Genomic DNA, 23212 nt, shown 5'->3' with positions numbered 1-23212 from the left:
ATCATCTAAATGCACCAGTTTTCATAAAAAGAATGCTTCAAGGTACATTAGAGCAACTAAAAACAACAGGATTTTTCTACAATGAAAACAATTTCTCCTTCAGCCTAAATTACTCATTTATTGACAATAATTTTAGTAGAACTTAACTTTATTAAGCTCTCAAAATTTCAAATATACATAAACAAGCACATGTGCCCCAACAACAATATTCCTTGGTCCACTTCATTACAACTACACAAATCATTCATTACAATTGTATATAATTTATATTTCACTGGAGCTTAAAACTGGATGAGGTAATCTTCATGGGTTGACATTAACAGGAGAAGAGAATCACTTTTTCAACCATTCCAGAATCAATGGTGTGAAGTAAGTAATGATGACGTCTCCACCTGAAATAGATATCATAATGTCCATATATTCATACATAATGACTGATGAAATGTGAAAGAGTCGATCGAGACTAAGTTGGAAACCCTGTCTTCACTCACAATGAGCACTGAGCATCATACGTGTAACTTGAGGCTTTACGAGGAGCTTCTAGGGTGGTACACAGGTCCCTTGGTACTGTGGCGCAGCGAGGGTAGGGTTTTGGGGGATAAACCCCCCCCCCCCCCAGAGCTCAAAAAATTTTTTAGTTCAATCTATTTTACTTAATTAGATAGATATTAATAATAGAATAGCGTAAGTATTAATAAAATATCCCTCAGAAAGCCGTAAAACTCACCATTTTGAACCATTTATCTTATAATTCTGCAATTTACTAATCTCGCACCTACCGCTTATCCTGGTGAGTATACCATACCCCCGCACACCCCAGTATTAGTTGCACCTAAACCTCCCCCAGCCTTAATTCCTGGCTGCGCCCCTGCCTTGGCACACTGGAGCCAACACTCCATTAATCAAATCATTCAATGGAGACATGAAACCTGGGCCATGAACATGACACTCCTGTGACTCAGTGAACCACTTGAGATGCTCCTAATGTACTCAGCTGAGTCCCAGTGGCACTCATTACTTACCCTAGGCATAATCAATTTTCTCCCTCACTTCCAAAAGGAGGAATTTACACATCAGGTACATAGTCAGGCGGAAGGCTTGAGGGGCACTCCCATTGCTCCTCTGACACTCCATTTATCAATACAGCCTAATTTCATAAAGGGTGCCCATAACTTATGGTGAATTTAATTTCCAGCTAGAGATGTGCGAATAGTATCCGTGAATATTCGAATACTAGAAAGTATTCGAGATCTCGAATAATTATGCTATAGGTACAATCTGGAATACTTTGAATTTTGCACCATACACTGTCGCACGCACGTCGTTGGTAGTTGACTCTGCAAAAATGTAGAAAACTAGTTGTTTAGTGCATGCAGCACCGTTTTAGGCAAGTTGACGAACTACATCTGATTCGTGGATTAGAATGGTGAAAAGAGTTCGACGTGGGGAACCGAAAATGATCAGATGATGAAAAAATCTGAATATCCCTGGTTTCCCCCACCAGGAGAACCTCAGTGCCGTGGGATAGTAACTAAGTACCACACTGCCCAAAATCCGCTACCCCCTCCATCCATCAGCCCTCGGCCCCGCCTCCTGCGATGACGCTTTCCTCCTCTCCGAAATCAAACAAAAGGCCCCAGCTCCCACAGGGTTCATATTACGAAGACCATAAATCAAAAGCTTCAAAAGGAAATATCAAGTTACATGAGAATAATAGTCGTGTTTCACCATTTCCTCTTTCTCCCCCACTGACCTTTTTCCGCCTACCTGCTTCAAAGTTCCCCATTTCTGGAGGTCAATTGCTGCATGAGTCATCTATTAGCCCAAAAGGTGTCTAAAAATGACTTTCAGCAATTGATATTACACCTCTATTGGATTGAAATATTAGTAATGTGCACGTAATTTAAAAAAGAATAAGACCAAACACGACGTATTTCTGACTTTATTAAAGCATTTTACGCAAGGAAATAAATGTCAAAATATGACGGAGACTTAGCATTAAGGTAAAACTCGATATCCTCACAGCTGAGCTTCTCGGAAGTTGATGTGGTATTTTTTTCCGAAAAAATATATCTAGTTACAATTTATGAGTTATGCTATAAATCTCCATTGTCACAGACGAAGGGATATTTTCTCAGGATATTTTGTTTCTCCCTGCTAGCAACTTGAATTCATCTTCTTATCTCGTGAGAACTTCCAAAGATGGACTGAAAATAATTGAAGAAAATCCAGTGGAGAAGCACGCGTATTTTGCAAAACGCCTCGGATTGTCCGCTAGCACTTGACAGTAGGAGTGTACATATACAACTGATTCAATACAATAAATGGTGTTCTAATGCATACAGATAAGAAAAAATCAATTGAGACAAACATACCACTCAAGCAAATAACACAAAAGGGCATAAAGCAATACCTGAATTCTTAATGGGAGAGTTTCTTATAAAAATACCTGCACTCACCTGCTCTTCTCATGCAAGTCAGAATTTCCTGGAGTACTGGCTTTAGATCAAAGCATCCAGCCTTAGCACCATGATGAAGCATAGCATATTCTCCAGACACCTAGAAATCATTTAAGACAATATAATGAGCCCAATAGTAACCTCAGAGGTCATTTATAGGACATAAAAATATCTTATCAAAAATACATCACAAAAAATAGTCTTATAATATAAAATTCACTAACTCTTGATTTACTTTGTGGTACTCCATCATAAGTTTTCCTGGATATTATTTACTTATACCACTTATTTTTAACAGAGCGCGACCCGAGTTTCAATGAATTATCATCTTCTTCAGGTGCAAATTATGATTTGTTTATCTTACTATTGTTACTTGATGAATTTTAAAACGGATGCCAGAATAGGGGAAAAGGATGGGCAGAGATAATGTATTCATTTATAAGAGTACTGTCTTTCAATAATTTTTAAAATTTATAACTGCTCCCTAGAGTTCAATTCAAAAGGATAATTAAAAATTTCCAGATTTTGTGCCATTGCCGATGACTAAACAGCCATTTTCGAGGTATTCTAGCTAAAATAAGTACAGATATGCTACAGTGGAAAACTTTCACCGGCAATCATTATAATTTACTTTCTACACCACAAGTCCATACATACTTGGAGAGAAAATACATTAAAAATAATGAAATTTTTAAAATACTATAAAATAATGAATTGTCAGGGCATACCTGGTATACAAAGAGAGGATATTCTGGATACTTGTCCTTTGTTTCTTTTACTACATCAAGATATGCAATACCTGGTTTAACCATTAACATATCTGCTCCTTCGTCTACATCTCTTGCCTGTAAGTAAAATAATTAGAACACATTAAAGGACATCATGAATGTTTAAAATGAAGGAAAAAATCAACTTCTTTATCAACTCCTCAAATGAAATACCTTATTAGCTACAACAATGATATGAACATTCAAGATACTAAAATTAGGAGTCTACTCTCAATAACTTAGTTATTATGCATTCACAATTGTTTACAGACCCAGGAAGTTCACACATAATGGCAAAGAGTTAATATCCACAGGTACTTCTATTGCAAAACTGTACCCCAGCATCTTTGTCCTCAAAACAGGGTGGAGTGAATGATAAAAAATACTAACAACAGCTCTAGCAGCCAATCCTGCACTCCCAGGAGGTAGCTGATAGCAACGACGGTCACCGAAGGCAGGAGCTGAACATGCAGCATCTCGAAATGGTCCGTAAAATGTAGATGCAAACTTTGCAGCATATGACAGGACTGCAGTGCGGTGGCTTAGGTTAGCACTTTTCAGGGCAGCTTTAATAGCACCTATTCTTCCATCCATCATGTCAGAAGGTGCGACAACTTGTGCGCCTGGTTTCAAAAGAAGGCATCACTTTAGTAAGAAAGTACTAGTTTTCTAATAATTTTCACTAATGGTAGTCGAGGCTACATGGTGAAAACTTGCACTTGCAGCATTCAAGCATATATCAGCATGCCAAGGGGACTCGGGGTTGTGAGTTTGCTTACTTTTGCTGAAAATAGAGGGAGGGATGCTGTCCTAAAAAAAGAGGGAGAAAATGAAAGCCTTCCAAAAAACCCCAGAGGAAGATGGGAAAACATAATCTGCCACACCATAAGGCACAATGGACTGATGAAGATTATAGGGTAGTTTCCTTCATCAAAGAAAACGAAAAGCATTGATTGCGATTCCTTACCCACTACATATTAGTGTATTCATACTACACAAATTGTTTGGTTTTAGAAATCCCAGTTTAGACGAATGTTAATGGTCAATTTTAACCTCATTTTGATAAAGGCCAGATTGGTAGCCATTCGATCCCACTCCATGTGACATCACAGGGACCTAGATGCTATATGAGTAGTCAGGAGTTTTACATCATCTGAGATTACCAATGCATGCATGAGGGACAGAGCTCAGGGAACCATCTCTTAATAATCACCTACTAAAATTGCCTAAGGTCGGAAAGTTTCCTTCGTTAGGTAAGGTAATAATAATCCTTACTTGAGCCAAGCACTACCTGCTAGCAGCCTGCATCGTAGCGGCACTCATAGCCTCGCACCAAGGTGGCCTCACATGGCAGCAGCTGGAACCAGTATGACATCACACAGGCTTTTCCCAGGATTCATACTTAGCCATTGCGTTTTCGCGTGCTTGAAAATTTTCACTTTTCATTTAATCGCAAAAAATAGATATCGTCATTTAAAAATCTAAAAGCGTGAAATACATACTCCAGGTGTAATAATCTTTCGATTTAGGCAATAAAAAAATAATAGGAAACCACCCTATTGTCGAAGGGCAAGTGAACAGGAAGAATGGCAAAGGAAGGCCTATAATTGATATATAGATCAGGTGATCTAGGATGCTAAGGAGAAAATTCTGAGGATTTGATCCTATCATGAAAAGATTTAATAGGAGAGATACATCAAGCCATTTTAGAATGATTATGACCGAGGACTATAAAATCAAATCTTACCAGCTTGAGCATAACTGGCCGCTTGTTCTGCAATCCTTTTAATGCTTGCTTCATTGTCGATGGAACCATCTTTGTACAATATCCCACAATGACCATGGGATGTGTAGGCACATAAACAAACCTTAAATAGAAATTAAAAAGAGTTTTTAGTAGTATTCTTGAAATGAATTTTCTAAGGCGTATTAATACAAGACTGAAGAACTTGATGAAGAAAATTATATATCCTTACATCACATGCAATAACAAGATTAGGGAACCATTCTCGCAACTTGGGTATTGCTCTAATTACTGGATTTTGAGAAGAGTCTGCATGTGTGGCTTTTTCATCCTGTGGATGAGAATAAAATCCATGTACATCATTTGATGTCATAAATTAAAATATACAAAATAAACTGTACAAATGAATATTCAATTTCATAGATGGAATTAAGGTTAGCTTAAATCCTTACTTAGCATATAAAATAAACTTCAATCCCTTAATTGACTTAAAGCAATTTTTAAAAGGTTATTTATTTCCTAGTAATCCAAATCAGCACTTGACAGCCTTTACATCGGTGTTAGTAACAAATGATAACGAAAATGACAGAAACCCATGCCCTGGATAGAGTTCACCTACCCTGATGGGATTAAAACCAGTTCGGCTGGTGAGGACTTTATCCCACTGCCACTGAGGCTGGCAATTAGCTTCAAAGCTCTGAGTTGATGAGCTGTCTTTTACAAAATGTACTCAAGAATAGCAAGGGAAATTTTTCCTCAAAAATTACCCAAAAAAACTAACTTGTCTAACTTGTGACCAAGCTGATTTGTGAATGAAAAACTTTGCTGTTTCTACAATTTGGAAATTTATTTTCCTGACTAGTTTCGATACACTGTATCATATTCATAGGACTAGCCATGTGACCAAGACTTGAAAGAGTTTCCTATCCTCAAAGAACCTCACTTGGAACCAAGAAAGGTCACAGTTAGATGGGGGAAAAAAGAGAGTTGACGGGGTATAAACCTCCCAGAATTTTTGGGGCAGACAGTCCACCATGCACACTCTATATGGATAGGCCCAGTGGCATAGCCAGGGGGGAGGGGCACAGGGGACATGTACCCAAGGCCAGTTCTAGACATATTTCTAGTGTAAGTGAACAACATTCCAGTGCACCCCTCAAAAATAACCTGAGAGGTACTAGGGATTCTATCTGGATATGTTTTAAAATAAATACAAACACTCTAGGAATATGCGTGCTATAACACTTCAGCTCTATGCTCTTTCATGCGGCAGAAGAGAAGAGCGGTGAAAAATACATCAACAATTCCATTTGTCAGCTGTGGCTGAGCATAATTTGCATGAAACAGAACACAACATCAACAGGGAAGAGACAAAAGTTTTCACCAGAGAATCCCAATCTTTTCCTAGGATCATTTGAGAGGTGATTGAAATATCTAAACCTCCTCATAATTTCAATCGAGAGGATAGCTACCAACTCCACAGCACGTAGAAGAGACTCTTCATCCTATACCCCCATGTTATTGGTTGCAAAGCGACTATTCAGCAACAACACACACCACCGAGCTGCCTATATAAGGCCGGCCAAGACGCTGCATCAAGCACTTCAACCTGAAGACACCTGCTGGAATGCAGGAGAAACTGTTGTCTCGAACAAGATGATGACGCAGAGAAACCAGGAAAAATGCAGTCTTCATTACCATTGCACCGACCCAATAATTATGTAATATTAAGAGCCAAAATAGCATAAGCTGTGATTTCTCGAGATAAAAATGTTCACATTTTCCTAAGAGAAATATACCACTGGATCATGAATTGCACCATGGACTGAGATTTTATGTGATCCGTACATGTACAGTATTGGACAAAATTGTAATTCAGAATTTCCTGGTGCAGAAATGACTCTCTAGAGCACCAGTTTACACTGACTGCAAGGGATTAGCATTGCTAACTTGAAGCACAAGATTTTTTTAAATTTAATTTGAAATAGCTGGTTCTGATGCCAGCTCTTTCCAGGAAAAACTGAACCACTTAAATGGAGCACCAGTAAACTGCCAACCCTATACATTATTTCAATATAAGTTGTAAACATGACTGCATACTATCTTATTAGTTCAAAACGACTCTTTGGAGCCAATAATTTGGTTCAATGAAGGATTATTTTCACCATTTCCAGGGTTGCATACTGTGTCCATTAGAAATATGCATCCAGTAAAATATTGATTTTAACAAACCCATCCTTAGTTATCACTAAATCTTGCAATAATTTAAACCATCTTTTTTATTCCCAAATTTACGTCATGCCATTTTCCCTCACCTTTTTTTCACCGATCATTAAAATACATATTTAAAATTGAAAGAGACCATGGGATAGTCTTAGTTTGAGGGAATATGCTAATGACTCTTAAGATTTTGTATGTCACTATTTTCAGAACTATGATGAAATCAGGAGTGAATGAAAGGATGGGGTTCTTGTGGGTATTATATGATTGACTATTTTTGAAATACCTTCATTGGTTTCATACTACTTTTATTTTTTTGGGATATTGTGATTTGGAGTAGGCAAAAAATTGCCTCAATTTCCTTGGCTACTTGGTCTAGGAAGCTTTTTTTCATGTTAAAGGAAAGGGAGATTGTAGAGAGCGTAATGAGTATAGCTAGAACAGCAATTTTAATAATAAAATTTATTATATAATTGAAAGCATTTTTCTGATGGATGTTCAAACATTGCCATGCCAAAAGCTATTGAGCTGGGTAAACTCTTGGATCCCTAACGATTCAGGAGAAAAGGATGGAAATTCTCAAGTAAATAAGAATAGACGGATTTCAAAGAGCTAATATGGAAATTTCCCGGATAAAACCAGTTCCTTTCAATCTATATCAAAATCAGTGTCATACAAAGCTGACTAAAGAAGCTCATTCTGATTTTTTCGAGAGCTTACGGTGAGCTGAATCTTACTGCTAACGTATCGACATTAAACGACAACATATAGTAGGTTCAGGGAAGGACATGACCTTTGGTAAATGCGATGGTACTCCGAATAAAAGAACAGCCACTAAACCAAGGTCCACTAACGGCTTTAAGGCTTCTTTTAGCTTGTTAATCCCATATCTGGATACTCCTGGCATACTGTGTATCTCAGTGATAGCTTCATCATCGTCACTAAAACAAAAGGGAAGTATTGTAGATGCCGGTGAATTTCCACCGAATCACACGACTATATTTAAATACTCACACGATGAAAACTGGATACATTAAATTGTGCGCTGCTATACCAACGTTTGCATTTTGCCAATTACGAAAAACTGGATGGAAATAGCCACTATGGAGATTGTGCTTCGGATTTACACTAAAGCTCATGTTGCGTGAATTTGCTGAATGAAACTTGCTAAGAAGTGAAAAGGACAATACCCTAAAATGGAGGAAAATTGCTTAACTTCCTATCCTCGCTGTTCTTTTTCGTCAGGAACCGAAAAGTGTGATAGTATTTAAATGATTCGATTAGGCCCGCCAATGATCACGTTCCATGTTGGAAATATTCACGACCTTGGCATTGATATCAAAAGCTATTACTAATCCGATGCCCTCACGAGTCTCATTAAATCACATATGAAAAGGTCAAAAATGACTACCGAATTGAAACAATAACTATTCACTGGCCTGATGCAATCGCCAGCAGAACTCAAGATAACCGCATCAGCTGTATTCACAAGTTCGTGGGCTCCGTGGGACTCGCATTCATTGACCTATTGCGTTTAATTATATCGATACCATCGATACGTGTGAGAATAATTTTCCCCTGAAATCCTTTCGTCGAATTATTCCTCACATTATCGCCAAAATATACAAAACTGCTGATTACCAAGACGTGAATTCCGTACTAAATATGGAAACTAGTAGATGTTAACTATAACAATTGTTGTTCACAACAAATTCGAAGTCGATTAATATAGATATCGAATCGATGGCAAGAATTTTTCAATCGATGTTATGTGCGAATCTGGCGGGAATAGGAAGAACTGAGTAAACAAAAATATAGGGTTCTAAGTTACTTTGTTTACTTCCCAGTTACAAGGACTGTATGGGTCTTACAGAAGAGGATTCAATACATTTAAATGGGAATAACAGGCTTAATTCCATTCTTGGAAAAGGCATCTGTGCCTATAAATATTCGTCAATACAAAGGACAAACCGTGGCGGTGGATGCATACGGCTGGATACATAGAGGTATTTTCTCATGTGCCGAGAAAATCGCAAGAGGTGAAAAATGTGACATGTAAGTTTCATCAACGTTGTTTAATCCTCGTAGAAAATATATTGTTCCCCAAATCACTTTAATTCTTTTTTCAGGTATGTCACCTATTGCCTGAAGTATGTTAACATGCTCATTTCTCATGACATCAAGCCTATTCTTGTATTTGATGGGCGGTACCTACCCGCGAAAGCTGCCACCGAGAAGAAGCGTAGACAGTAAGGATTCATACATTTCGAAGTACATGCTCTATAAACCTTTATAAAATCGACTGATTATAACCCTTACAATTTATTTAGGTCGAGGGAGCAGAACAGAACGAAAGCAGCCGAGCTGTTGAGACAAGGGCGTACTGCTGAAGCTCGTCGTTGTCTTCGTAGTTCAGTTGATGTAGGGCCTGAAATGGCTGTAGCTGTCGCACGAGCGTGTCGAAGTGTAGGTGCTGATTGCATCGTTGCTCCATTCGAGGCAGATGCTCAACTTGCCTACCTTAATAGAAGCGGACTAGCCACTGCTGTTATCACGGAGGATTCGGATCTCATTCTTTTTGGTTGCACACGTGTAAGGAGATGCGGTCTGCTTTTCATTTAAATTGTATTTATTAGCGTTGTTTCACCGTATGGGTTATGTTCAGCTCCTGTTTTGTGCTTAGTTACGAAGATAAACCGATCCAAGAATTTAAACGCCAGAACTTGTATCTTTAAGTGTTTAATGCTCAAGTAAATTTAGCTATTTGCTCTTGTCCAATATTATGTCGTTGCCTGAATGTCTCTTATTTAATAGGTTATATTCAAGTTGGACTTGGTGGGATGTGGTTTGGAGGTCACTCAAGACCGTATTCATCTGGCCATGGGAGTTAGTCCAGAGCGATTTTCTATGGATCGCTTTCGTCAAATGTGTGTCCTGTCTGGATGTGATTACCTTCCATCTCTGCCTGGCATTGGGCTGGCGAAAGCTAAGAAATTTGTTAACTCCACATCTTCACCAGATATTTCTCAGGTAATTTTTCCTTGAATACATTATAGATTTTCAGGAAAAAATCGTTGACGTTGTTTAAAAAAAATGTTCTGCTCAGTGAGCTTCTCTGATTTCGTTGAAGAAGTGAGAGACTGTGGGATAGCATTTTTATAATTTATTTTTTGATTTATTGATTTTGAATCTTACATCTTGGTGCATATCATTAATTTTAGGCCTTGTCCAAACTACCTTCTGCAACTGGATTATACAATTTGGAGGTTTCAGAAGAGTACATCAAGGAATTTGCAAAGGCTGATGCTACCTTCTTATATCAAGTAGTGTATGATCCAGTGAAAAGAGCAGCCGTACCTTTAAATGAGCCTTCTCCCAGCTCGTTGCATTTGGATTTGGCAGAAAAAATTATAGGCAAACCACACTCTCCTGAAACAGAGTACCAGCTAGCATTAGGAAATTTAAGTCCATTTTCTTTAAAAGTCATTGATGACTTTAATCCTGATGGCCCGAAGGTGAGAAGATATAAAAATGTATTTATTCTCTTATTCTCTTTGTATTTAGCATTTTCATCAGCTCAGTCAGCCTCTCCTGTATACTGTTTGATCCTGCCTTTGATCGAGAATTACGATTGTAATTCTCAATCAAAGGTGGCTGAGTAACATGGATCAATCATCTTTTTCTGCTTCTGATAAGAACGACAAGCCTGCTGCAAAAGATTGACTCTGTGACACCGATTATTCTCACGACTCTGCTATCATGCCATTTACTAGCAATAGTGTGTTTTCCTTCCATTCAGTAATCAAATGTGCCTCGATCTTTTTCTATTAGGCAGCATCAGATTGTGGAAGTATGTCTAACCGATCTTTTCTCTCTGTGCCCACTGCGTGATGGTTTTTCTGTACATAGTTTATCAAGGAGTGTAATATTTTTATAAAGTTATCCAACAATAACTTTTATTGTCTTTGATGCTTGTTTGTGTCTCTGCAAAGTGCAAAACTAGATGGCAGCCCAGAGATGTGCACTTTGTTTCTAATTCTGTATTCACATTGACTGTATGATTTTGAATATAAATTGAAATTTTGTTTTATTAAATGGTTTGTAACCTTGAAGGTAGTATTAGGCTCAGGAACAGATGGTCCTACTGTCAGAATGTCAATTCTTTTGAGTTTGAATAATAATTAATAAATTGTAAAAAATGGAAGCAGAATAACTAATTGCGCCATAATTTTCCTTGTTCACTTCTGCTTAACTTTGTACCAGTACTTGAGCTTAAAAACTTCAGTTGAACTTTAACTTAAAAATCTATTTAAAGGCTTTAGTTGAGGTAGTTAAGGAAAAACGTATTAGTTTGGGATTAGTATCAGTTATTAATGGCTTTCGAGCAACTTTTTGACTTCGGATACTCATAACTCTGAAACAAAGCATTCTATTTCAACCAAAGTCGAGTATTTGTTAGATGATATCTATCTTAGCCATTAATGCTGTCAGTTTCAATCATGCATCTTTTATTGAAAGAGAGCTGATATAATTTTTTTTTAATATGGGCATAAGAGAACTGGGGGGTCATCAAGTTTCGTTGTTGCTGATATTATAATTCACATTTCCACTGTGCTACTAGTATGTAACTACTGAGAATGTCAATGAGTGAATTTAATTTGTAGTGAATGATATTTAAACAGTTGTAAATGAGTTTTCTGAGCTGCGACGCCTCTTGAGACTAACTTGTTGCATCTTTGTTTAGTTTTCAATGGTTTTTGCAGGCCCTACAGCTAGAGGCAATTGGGAGTGGATAAATCTGGTGACTAACATCTGCTGAAAACAGTCCCTCCAATCAGTACTAATTAAATACTCTTGCTGGCAATTTTGGGGTCTTGTGGAGAAAAGTAAGGCAAACCCTCAGGGAGAAGATAAGCTTTGAAAGGGATAGGGGAATTGAAAATTGTTAAATTAAAACCTGGAAGTTACTATTCCAAAACAGTAGGAGCCACCATTAGTTAAGTAATGGAGCATCAATTTTTATCTTTGGATAGCCCTACTAGATAAAAAAGACGTGGTAGTGTCTGTATCATCATCATCTCTATCAATCTCTCTATTATCTGATAGAAATGGTGATTTTGTTGGTGGCGTTTGGAAGTTTTGTGTCTCATGTCAGGGATCGAATGATGCATGATTTGGCTAGGGTGTTCTACCTGTTTATGAAAGTCTTATCATTATACTGTTGCCCCTTTCAGCTATGAATGAGTGGAAGCACGAATAATATAGAGGCATTTCACAGTTTGAAGTCAATGGCCGAGTATGACTTGGCCTAAATAGTTTCCTCTGGTGGTAAAGATTTTTGCCTGTTCATATTTCTATCACAGTTTGTTGGGCTTAGCCTTCTGTGCTGCTGTTGAAGCTACCTATCTTTTCTTACGATGGATGATGCTGCTGTGCTAAGCTCATAAATTAACTCCTTTGTTACCACACTGATCATAGGTTCTTTTTGGATCAATTCTAGTTGAATAGGAAACGCAGAGCACTTGGGTTGTGAACCTATAAATATAATTTGTATAATCTTGAGCTTAAAAACTTTAGTCATTTACATTAGTTTGCCATTGGTTTTGTCAAATTTCATGAAGTATGAGAGGTATGTGATCAGGGATTCAATCATTCATTAATAAACCAAACTCATGGATGTTTGAAAATTCTAGGGTCCTTGTGGAGGTGGTATTGGGAAAAATGGTCCTCCAAAGAGGAGGTGGAAAAGCATATGGGCCAAAAACTTCACGCCTTGGGGAGATTGTAAGGCTTTCAGCTCTCGTGATGCCCTAATGGAAGTGGATAGGGACAGCACATTTGGTAAAGAGGCTGTGATGAGAGTTGGATTTTTTCAAAGCCAAGAGATAAAGGATACTCCAGTGAGACGGTCTCCTCGGAAAAGGAAACACCCAGTGAATGTTGAAGGTATGATTTTAATATACTGTTGGAATACTTTTTGTCCAGGATTTTCAGATATAGATTGGTGTATTCAGCAAAATATGTATCACAATACTATTTACAAATATATTATTGGACCGAAATTTGACTTATGGAATATGGAAATATGATATGAGATAGGAAGCAAAATGTACTCAATGAGGTTTAACCCATTACCGGCCGAGTAAAGAAATACTTGAAAATATATAATTTTTTCTTTTCAATTGACCTAATAACATGCTAAATAAGGTAAATTGAAAATATGGGCCTTCAAAAAAATTTGCTTATGGTAAAAAAAAAATGTTGCGTTTTCGCAACGTTGGCCGAATCCGGTATCTGTATGCAGTTATGCAACCCGCATTACAATACATTGCCGCCTCATAGGAATATACTGTTTTTACAGTCGGATATAATCCTATACCTTTTTATGCCACGTATATGACAAATATCGTCATATTGGATAAATAAAATCCTTAGATATTATGTTTCCAACGAGATGTTGTTGTTATTTGACCTAAATCCACTATAAAGTAGACATGCTTTACGGTTTGAAAGAAATAAGTCAAAGCGAAAATTTTCTCAGAAGAGCATGTATTTCACATTTTTTCATTGACTTTAATTTTATCATTGCAGATTGAATTACAAAAATTAATGGCTAATTATGAAATACTCAAGCATTTTGGGTGCAATGGAACATAAAATTTCGTACATTCAAACATGGTTTGGCTTTTACACTGTTTCGGCAACTACTGAATTTTTTTTAACTCTATGGCCAAAGTCGTCCTTTCATGCTTCACGAATCCGCGATGAATTACGTGGCCTAACTTTTTCTATGTTTTTGGACGCGAATTGTATAGGGGTACGTCATCTACTGACTTATTCACTTCACTTTTTAGATGCCTCCCTGCTAGATACGATTTGGAGTCTACCAGTGAAATTTACTTCCGTTGCATAACCTGTACAATCTCCTGGCGTTAGTGCAAACGCTGTCCAGTAAGTTGATAAGCTAGGACCGTTTTTCCCCTGAATTCTAGTGCGGTAATTTTCATTTGCATTATCAAGTAGGTCCACACCTCCCATGTATTTACTATACTCCCCAATAACACGAATGGTATTTTCTTTTATTAACATAGAATAGTATGGCAAATAGTATTTTCTTTTTTCTTCTGAAACTTTTCCCTGTGCCAAATGGAAGCGAAAAACTTGTATTGCTGTCTACAGGGACAATCTATTTATCATTCCATCGAACAATACTAAGACCTTGGGCTTTATCAAATGTTTTTTTTTCATGTTCCTCTCGGTTTCACGTCGATGGTTTTATTATATTCTATCAGGCACTCCTCCGTTATACGTATTTACTCGTATTTTCACGGATGGCTCCATTGACAAATAATCCTTTTTCTTTCAAAACAATAAATAGTCTTCAAGATGAAAAGAAGTTATTGAAAAACATACGATGATTCGAGGGATCAGGGATAATCTTGAGAAATTCCAGAATAACACTTGCTTCCAAGCCTAAATTTTGATAGAAGTAATTTTCTATCGCCTGGTTGAACCCTAAAACCGTCTGAATAACATAAGCACCAAAGTTAAAAGCAAAATCTAAAAGGCTTGTTTTAAAAGAAAATTTATGCACTGTAGTGACCAAAGTAAGGTACCATTTGCTCATTATTTCAAAATTTATGCGCAAATATTCCGAATTGTAATAATTTTTCAAGTCGTCAAATTGTGGTCATAATTTACAAATCTGTCATTTTTGTCCAGACAGGAATTGTCTGAAAAGTGTAGATTATTTTTTATTAATCTAAAAATGTTTTGGTTCAATCATTGCCGAACCATATCTACGCCTTATCGTCTTCATTCACCCAATATCCTGTTGTGGAAGTCGGTGATATCGCTGAATCGTGAAGTAAGGAAGGACTAATTCGGATTGAAAGTACAAAGTTGTGTGATCCATTCCACCCGAAATGCTTTCATGTAATTCATAAATAATCATTATTTGTTGTAATTCAAACTGTTGTGTTAAAAATGTCAATTAAAAACTGGAAAATACGTTATCTTCTGTAAAAATATTCACTTTGACTCATTTCTTTCAAGCCGTAATGCATCTCTATTTTATATTGGATTTAGGTAAAATAATGCAGCATCTCATTGGAAATATAATATCTAAGAATTTAATTATCAAATATGAATATATCTGTCAAATACGAGGCATAAAAATGCGTTGGATTATATCTGACAGTAAAAACGGCATATTCCTACGAGACGGAAATATGTAGTAATGCGGGTTGCATAACTGCCTATAGATATCGGATTCGGCCAACGTTGCGAAAACGCAACATTATTTTCCGGATCTGATTTTCGCTTAATGTTGACTCCCTGACGAAATACAAGCTTTAATATCTGTTAATTGAAATTTCTACGTCCACATGGACGAATAAAAAACTTAATAAAGGGAATAGTTACTCTTAGGAAAAATTATTTATCTTGCTTAACAGGAGACTCGAAAATTGACACATTTTGAGTATTTTTATAAATATCGAAATACTTATTAAATGTCATTATAATCTCACTAAAAATCAGTTTAAACTTATTTTTATCGAAAAAAGCGAATTCTAAATTAATAAAATTCAATTGAAACATTTTTTTTGCATTTCTCAATAATGTTGCGTTTTCGCAACGTTGGCCGTAAATGGGTTAAACAACTGATTCAGGTTTTATATGGTGTAATTATAACATATTGTAGATTAAAAATTGCTAGCAATGTTCCACATACATTTTTATTCAAACAACCGGTTTCATTACATTTCATATTATCATCGGGTGACTTTTTCTCGAGAGGTATTGTTTAAATACCTTGTAGGAGAAAGAGGAGGGTGGGAAAAGATGGGGTTGGTGTGTGGGGAGGAATAGAGGACCAATTTGTCCGGAAGGAAGAAAAAGGTGTAGGTCTGGTGGAAATATCACTCACGGGTTCAAAAAAAACTCACACAATGTAAATATCCTCAGAAGAATTCCAGCTGCTAGGAGGAGAGGTGCCTTTGAGTTTCCTTGGAGAGTCTGCTTAGGGGAGGGGCAGGGGTCAGGCCATAAAGTTTTCTGAGAGTCCTTCCAAGTCTATGTAATGCAAGTGGTGGGGAGGCTGGGGGAGGTGATTTTCCCCATCCATAGGCCGATATGTGTTGAACCCAGTGAGAAACAAACTTATGATGTATGATGAGGGGCCGGTGAGGCCATTGTTGATGCCCCCCCTCCATAGTGGACTTTCCATGGCAGTTCAAGGAAACCTTGTCCGAGCCACTGGAATTTTCCTGAGGGTGTTTACTTTATGTTTGTTTTGAATTCTTAAGTAATACTTCCGCCAAACCGGCGCCTTATTTCTGGACACATTGGTCCTCTTATCTCCCCCCACACTACTCCTTCTCTATCTCTCCTCTCTCCCCTACTTATGTCCCTTTCATGGGGCATATTTATTAAAAGGGCACAAGTAGAGAAGTCACCTGACAATGATATGAATTTTATTGAAATCAGTCATGTGAATTGAATTGTTTGTGGAAAATTGCTAGATTCAATGTATAACAGTCAATCGGGTGTATTTTTTATGAAATCTGTTATTAAATATGTCATTCATTCCTGGTTTTTGTGGTTGAAATTAATGTGTAATGAATAGCCATAGTGCGTAAGGTTGGTTTTCTTTGTCTATTAGCAGTTTTGACTCAATAAATTTTATCATATACGTATCAGAGATTCACATGAATTCAGTCATGTGAATAGAATTGTTTGTGGAAAATTGCTAGTTTCTATGAATTACAGTTAATCGGGTGAATTTTTAATGAAATCGGCTATTAAATATATGTCATTCATTCCTGGTTTGTCTGGTTGAGATTAATTTTTAATGAATAGCCATAGTATGTGAGGCTGGTTTTCTTTGTCTATTAGCAGTTTTGACTCAATAAATTTTATCATCTACGAATCAGAGATTTTATGATTTGTGTTTTAGCTAATGGTGCCAAGGTCATGCTTCTTGTTTATGGTGGTCCTACCATAAGTGCTGTCTCCTTCCAACAAAGAATGCAGTGGGAACTTTCTATTACATTTCAAATTGTCTCCTTTTCCTCCCACAGAAGAATGTGGGCTGAAAGATGGTTGCACTCGTGAGGACCTTGACATAATCTATGGTTCACCTTCACCTAAAAAGCGAAGGAAAACGACTCTCATACCAGGGAGGTCTAAGAATTGTCTAGATTCTCTGGATGATGGTAACTCTATGGTAGTTGCTGAAATTATACGGCCAGAAGATTCAGGCAATAGAAAGCTGAAACAGAAACTCTTCCGTCAATCAAGGGGAATTAGTCCTGTGAAATCCGATTTCTCACCTGACCCCTCAAAGGAATCTCAGAATTTACAAGGTAAAGTAATGATTTTCATTGGCTAGTTTTTTTACTATTGCACTTCTCTCGAGTTGCTTCATTTCAAATCAGTGTATTCACTTCTGAAAATGGACAGTCAATTATTGCCATTGGGGGTCAGGACCCCCCCCCCCCCCCCAAATAGAAAAACACTATTATTTTCCTCATAAAAGAATACAAAATATTGAAAAATCATGAATTTACAAAATATTTCTTTAAAAATGAAGGTTTTTTTGATTATGAAAAGTGTTAGAATTAGTTTAAGACGCTCTACTTGGTAAACTGTTTTTTTTTTTTTTTAATTTTCTCCCCTGGTTTGCCACTCAACTGCCATGTATAATAAGAGCCCCTTCCATATGGCTTCCTAGGTCTATAATGCCCTGCCTCCAAGATTAAAAAATGCTCAGTCAAGGGCAAATTTCAAGTATGTCCTGAAAAACTTTCTATTTAACAAAAGTTATTTTAGCATAAACGACTTTCTGTAGGAATGTGGTTACAACAGAAGTGTGTGATTTTTTGTATTATTTTTTGTATTGACCTGTCCTATATTTTACTATGTAAAGTCCTGGGACCAATAAAAATTATTATTATTATTATTATTTGTGCCATTATATTTTTAATTGCATTTCTATTTCAGATGAACCTGTGGAAGATGTTCAGAATTCAAGTCAACAAAATGTTCAACCTGTCCTTGAAAGTGTTGACTTGAATTCTGTCAAATCAGACGTGAAGAATGGTGAGCATTGTGGTGGTGGAGATGAAGGCAGCTATCCAAAATCTCCTGTTCTAGAACGACGGAAAAGCCTCAATCCCTTTGCCAAGCCTAAGGGTAGCAGTCCAGACTTAAAATACCACGAAAAAAGTTTTTTGAAGTCACCTAGTTTGTTCTCAAAACTGAATAGGAATGAGAGTGCCTTAAGTTCGAACACTATTGTTAAAAGCAGGTAAGTTTCATGTAAGTGATTGTAACTTTCTGTTTAAGAAATTGGTGGATTTTAGATTAAGAGGACCTTTAGTATCATGAGTACCTAGTGTTATGAACCTTCATGAAGATGTGGAAATATGTATAGGAACCTAAATGGCCTATTGGGCTTTGCAACATTACAGAAAGTCAGGTCAATTGTTCAATTACTAGTTCAGGAGAATTGTTCTCCATTTATGTGAATTTTATTACCATTCACATTAACGATGCTCTCAAGATACTGCTCTAAAGGCCATTTTACATGGTACACGGAATAGGGTGGTTTCCTATTATTTTTTTATTGCTTTAATCGAAAGATTATTACTCCTGGAGTACGTATTTCACGCTTTTAGATTTTTAAATGACAACATCTATTTATCGCGATTAAATGAAAAGTGAAAATTTTCAAGCGTGCGAAAACGCGACGCTTAATTATGAATGCCGGGAAATATCTCCGTACGTCGTATTTCTGGTTCCCCCTCCCGCCCGGTGAGGTGACCTTGAGGCGAGGCTTAGCGCTGATACGTCGCAGGATGCTAGCGGATAGCTGAGTACCTTGCTGGATGGTAGTGCTTGGCTTAAAAAAGGTTTATTAATACCTTATCAAATGAAGAAAACTTTCCGAACTTAGCCAGTTTTAATAGGTGATTATTAAGACATGTTTCCCTGAGCTCTGTGCCTCATGCATGCATTGGTAACCTCAGACGATGTATAACTCCTATCCTCTCGTGTAGAAACTAGGTCCCTGTGACGTCATGCGGAGTGGAATCGCATGGGCGCCAATCTGGCCTTTTTCAAATGAGGATAAAATTTGACCCTTGCCATTCTTCTAAACCGGTATTTCAAAAACCAAATAATTTGTGTATTATGAATACACTAATGGTGGGTAACGAATCGCAATCAATGCCTTTCGTTTTCTTTGATGAAGGAAACTACCCTATTGCGCAATCTGACGTACATGCGAAGGCGCAATCAAAATTGCGTCGTGTAAAGCGGTGAATTGCTAGAACACATGCAAGAATGCGTGGATGCGAGACGGCGAAATAGCCCGTTCTAATTTCGTTCATGCATTCTCGCAATTACACGCCATTTTAGAAATAAATGCAGCTCTAACCTGCTCAATTCCGTGCCCTGTGTAAAACGCCCTTTACAGTGTATCAATAAAGGAAACTAAATGTTGAAAGGGCTTCAAAGAAGTCACACTTATTGGTGATACACTAGTGCTTAAGCTTCACTTTTTGGTAATTGTGTATTTCAAACCTGTGACTTATAATCACAGAATTTGCTTTGGAAGTAAAAATTAAATTGGACTGAGAATAATTGAACCACAGCACACTACAGAGACTACTATGCTAGCAACGTTCCTTAATTTTTCTAAGTGCGGAAAGTCAAAGGACTGTTGTTCGATTTTTGACTATGGGTATTTTTTTCCCGTGGCAATTGATACAAATCAATGAGTCAAGTCTTCTTAAATTGGTTCATTTACATTTCATATCTTCATTCAAATTTCTGCCAATTCATAATATCTGTCATTTTTTTCCTATTTCTATTATGATTTTAAAGTCTTATAGGATTGACTTGGCCTTTCTGAAGTTTATTATAAATTTCTCTTCTTGCAGGTATTTTGTAAGCAGCCCTCCCAAGGAGTTTGTTGTGCCCAAAGAGGAACCGGTGCCTAATAGATCTCCAATTCTTGAAAGATTGTCTTGTGATAACTCATTAACCGCTGAAAATAGTGAAGAAGACGCCATGAATAGTGGCCCTACTGAATCCAAAAATATTGACTTCGTTGGAACCTATGTTGAGTCTGACGTTAAATTATCCTCCCCTATCAAAAGCAATGAAAAAGTTATTTTGGTGTCACCTAGAAAACCTAATAACCCATTTTCAGTGGAATCTGAATGTGTGAACAATTCTATGATGAGGAACGAGAAATCTCCTGCTTTGAAAACAGGATCTCATGTCGAAGATGCTTCATTTACTGACAAATTCAATGGAGATAAAGAATTTTCAGAACCTCGGAAGGGTCTCTTCAACTGGAGTTCGCTGAAGGACAAGTTCGCATATTTGTCGTCCATCCAAGATTCTGTTGAATCAAATTCTTCCCCTAATGCAAATGACAAGGTAGGATCAGAGGCATCATGGTACATAATGTATCATAACTGCATGGTAATTGTAGTGAATGATTCATCATGAATAACCAACTCGAAAAGTTTAGCAAAAGAGAGAGACCCCCAAGGTTTTTTGGATGGTCATTTCATCATATCTTCTGATGTTTCAATGGACCAGTCATTTTCAGGAATCTAAAATTTCTAAAGTATGTATCATAGAACTAACCATTCATTGAAACATCTTAAAACCAGGGGGACAGGAGTTTCACACCCCCAGAAGGATGGTAATGGTTCATTTTGACGCATAAAGTTTTATAGAGTGAATATTAGTTTTTCAAGGTGGAAACTTTATTTTTTCTTCTTGAATAACATTATAAAGGGATGCATGTATTATTCTACATGTTTATTGCAGTAAACATTTTTTTAGTTAATTGTTGCTAATTTTAAGTATGTCAACATATGATGTCGAGAATCACTCATCAAAAACTGTTCTTTGAGAATGGACTTGAAAAAAAAGATGCCTCGTGCTAAATCATGAATGTCAAAACAAATATTCTTTGATTTGATTAATAATAATTTTTAAAAATCTTTTTTGTTCAATAAAAATTTGATAAAATCTTATTCTTTAAAAAGGCACATCCATACGCATAAGTATTTGAAATAATCTTTTAAGTGCAAAATTTGTACTTAATGTTATGTTTTAGCACATTTTCGGCAAGCATCTATTCCAATGGGGACATAAATTTGGCATTTTTTCTGCAATTCTTCAATATTAGGCAATATTTTCTTTCTGGCCCTTAGGTGTCGTAGTTAGTGTCATAGGCTTAAATGCTATGAAGGGCATTCAAATGAAATGTAAAACCTTCAAGTGCTGAACTAGACTTGAAGTGATGTATATAAAATGAGCAAAATAAATATCAGCTATCATGAAGTAACGAAAATGGAGATGAAACTTGACACACATGCTATGGAAAGTTTTGGGTTAAAATGACCCATAGTTATCCTTCTAGGTATATCATTATTGATAAATTATCTAAGGACAATGATGAAATTACTATTCCTAAAAGTAAAATTTAAGTGCTAATGCACTAAGTCACAAAATTGCAAAATAATCCGACAAAAAATTAGTCATTAAATTTGATGATGAGAATGTGTTATGGGTCAAAATGACTTTCCCTTGAATGGGAGGACCTATCCTTGTGTTAAATGTGATAGCTGTTCTTTCTGACCATCTCAAAGTCTTCAGGCTTTTAAATTATTCTTATATATAGTATGTAATATTATCAGTACACAAAATTATGGGGTACATTTTAATTATTATGGTTTTTCAGTTTCCATAATTGAACATGAAAATTCAAATCTTAGTTTTGTTGCTCTTCTTTTGATATCATTGTTTTTATTGTTGAAATTAAATTTACAGTGGTCATCGAAAGAGGACCAGAGAAGAGACTCTGTGGGGAACACTCCGAGACCAACGCCAACCAGGGGTAGAGGTAGGGGGCAGAATTGTCGACGGCCAGGCCTGGGCCGTAGTTCCACTCCAAAGGGTAAGCAAGTATTAGGTAAAGCGAATGATTCTCAGCAAAGCCTTCTGAGCAGATTTGGCTTCCAGAAGAAGTAGTGAAAGTATTAATTCCATCAATATTGATGGTCATGGTGCTCAAGAATGACAGCTCACTGAATGTGTGTCACAGAGAAGGTCTATATTTTGTTGTATTTAATGGTCTAGGATAACTTATGTGTTTTATGTATTCTGTTTTTACTTTAAAAATGAGTGTGTGTGTTTTTTCAGAGTTACTAATCAGCTTAGTGATTACTTTTTGTGTGAATTTATTTGTTGCTCTATAAAAATTGTGTATGTAAATCTAATTTATATATTTGTTAATTGTCCCCGGTAAAATGTGAGATATATTTATTAAATTTTTATATTCTGACGATGTATTTCATTTAATAACGTATGTATGTTGGGAGGTGAAGGTGAATAATTTTTTCTGCATGTCAGAAGCATGTTCTTATCCTCTTCCTTAATTATGATTTGTGAATGAAAAACTTTGCTGTTTCTACAATTTGGAACTTTATTTTCCTGACTAGTTTCGATACACTGTATCATATTCATAGGACTAGCAGTACAAGTAGCGTTGCCGTGGGTTATATACCAAAAAGGGGGTTGGGGCAAAGAGTGGAAGGGGAGGGGAGGGGAAAGGGGTGGAGAGGAGATGTCTGTAGAGCGCTACATTGTTGCACTTCGCATAGGAGGAGGGGGGGGAGAGGAAAGGGAACGTACTTAGGGAAGGCGGCGTGGGTTAGCGTCATGGGGATTATTTTTCGGGTGCAAAATTGGGATGTCCAGGAGGGGGGAGTGGAATGGGAAAAGGTGGTCATTAGTGATGGGCTCTTTCTTTTTAACTATTCTTAAAATTTCCAGTTGCTCTCTGATGTCCATTTGTGACCCTTTCTTCACACGGTGCAGCAACTCCGGGGTGAAATCCGCCTGATGTCCTTCTTCAAGGAGGTGGGAGGCAAACTGGGATATCCCCGTTTTCTTGGTGTAGTCTCGTCTGTGTTCTTCGCCTCTAATGGCTA

General features: G+C 37.0%; 2 protein-coding genes across 2 annotated transcripts; one reads left to right on the top strand and one right to left on the bottom strand.

The window, feature by feature from the left end:
- Positions 1–98: 98 nt before the first annotated feature.
- LOC124157575 (delta-aminolevulinic acid dehydratase-like) lies at positions 99–8699 on the bottom strand. The gene is made up of 8 exons (XM_046532414.1): positions 8205–8699; positions 7984–8131; positions 5203–5301; positions 4974–5094; positions 3617–3849; positions 3188–3304; positions 2460–2559; positions 99–392 (listed from the first exon to the last, which is right to left on the bottom strand). The coding sequence occupies exons 1-8, from the start codon at positions 8327–8329 to the stop codon at positions 334–336; spliced, it is 1002 nt and encodes a 333-aa protein (XP_046388370.1). The 5' UTR covers positions 8330–8699; the 3' UTR covers positions 99–333.
- A 235-nt stretch (positions 8700–8934) lies between these two features.
- LOC124157574 lies at positions 8935–22563 on the top strand. The gene is made up of 10 exons (XM_046532413.1): positions 8935–9245; positions 9320–9439; positions 9521–9782; positions 10005–10220; positions 10412–10705; positions 12884–13136; positions 17273–17557; positions 18195–18501; positions 20138–20642; positions 22050–22563. Exons 1-10 carry the CDS (start codon positions 9085–9087, stop codon positions 22248–22250), a joined length of 2604 nt encoding a protein of 867 aa, XP_046388369.1. The 5' UTR covers positions 8935–9084; the 3' UTR covers positions 22251–22563.
- Positions 22564–23212: the final 649 nt, after the last annotated feature.

This window comes from Ischnura elegans, chromosome 4 (genome assembly GCF_921293095.1).
Source record: "Ischnura elegans chromosome 4, ioIscEleg1.1, whole genome shotgun sequence".
Classification (NCBI taxonomy): Eukaryota; Metazoa; Arthropoda; class Insecta; order Odonata; family Coenagrionidae; genus Ischnura; species Ischnura elegans.
The sequence above is the reverse complement of the archived record's forward strand: the minus strand, read 5'-3'. Positions and strand labels throughout refer to the sequence as shown.

Bases quoted from the DNA above. Each gene is read 5' to 3' on its own strand.
- LOC124157575 (XM_046532414.1), bottom strand. From the start codon at position 8,329: ATGAGCTTTAGTGTAAATCCGAAGCACAATCTCCATAGTGGCTATTTC. The intron at 5,095-5,202 runs GTAAGGATATAT...TTTCTATTTAAG, and splicing joins ATCTTGTTATTGCATGTGAT to GTTTGTTTATGTGCCTACAC. The intron at 3,850-4,973 runs GTAAGATTTGAT...TTTTGAAACCAG, and splicing joins GGCCAGTTATGCTCAAGCTG to GCGCACAAGTTGTCGCACCT.
- LOC124157574 (XM_046532413.1), top strand. From the start codon at position 9,085: ATGGGAATAACAGGCTTAATTCCATTCTTGGAAAAGGCATCTGTGCCT. The intron at 9,246-9,319 runs GTAAGTTTCATC...TTCTTTTTTCAG, and splicing joins AGAGGTGAAAAATGTGACAT to GTATGTCACCTATTGCCTGA. The intron at 10,706-12,883 runs GTGAGAAGATAT...TGAAAATTCTAG, and splicing joins TTAATCCTGATGGCCCGAAG to GGTCCTTGTGGAGGTGGTAT.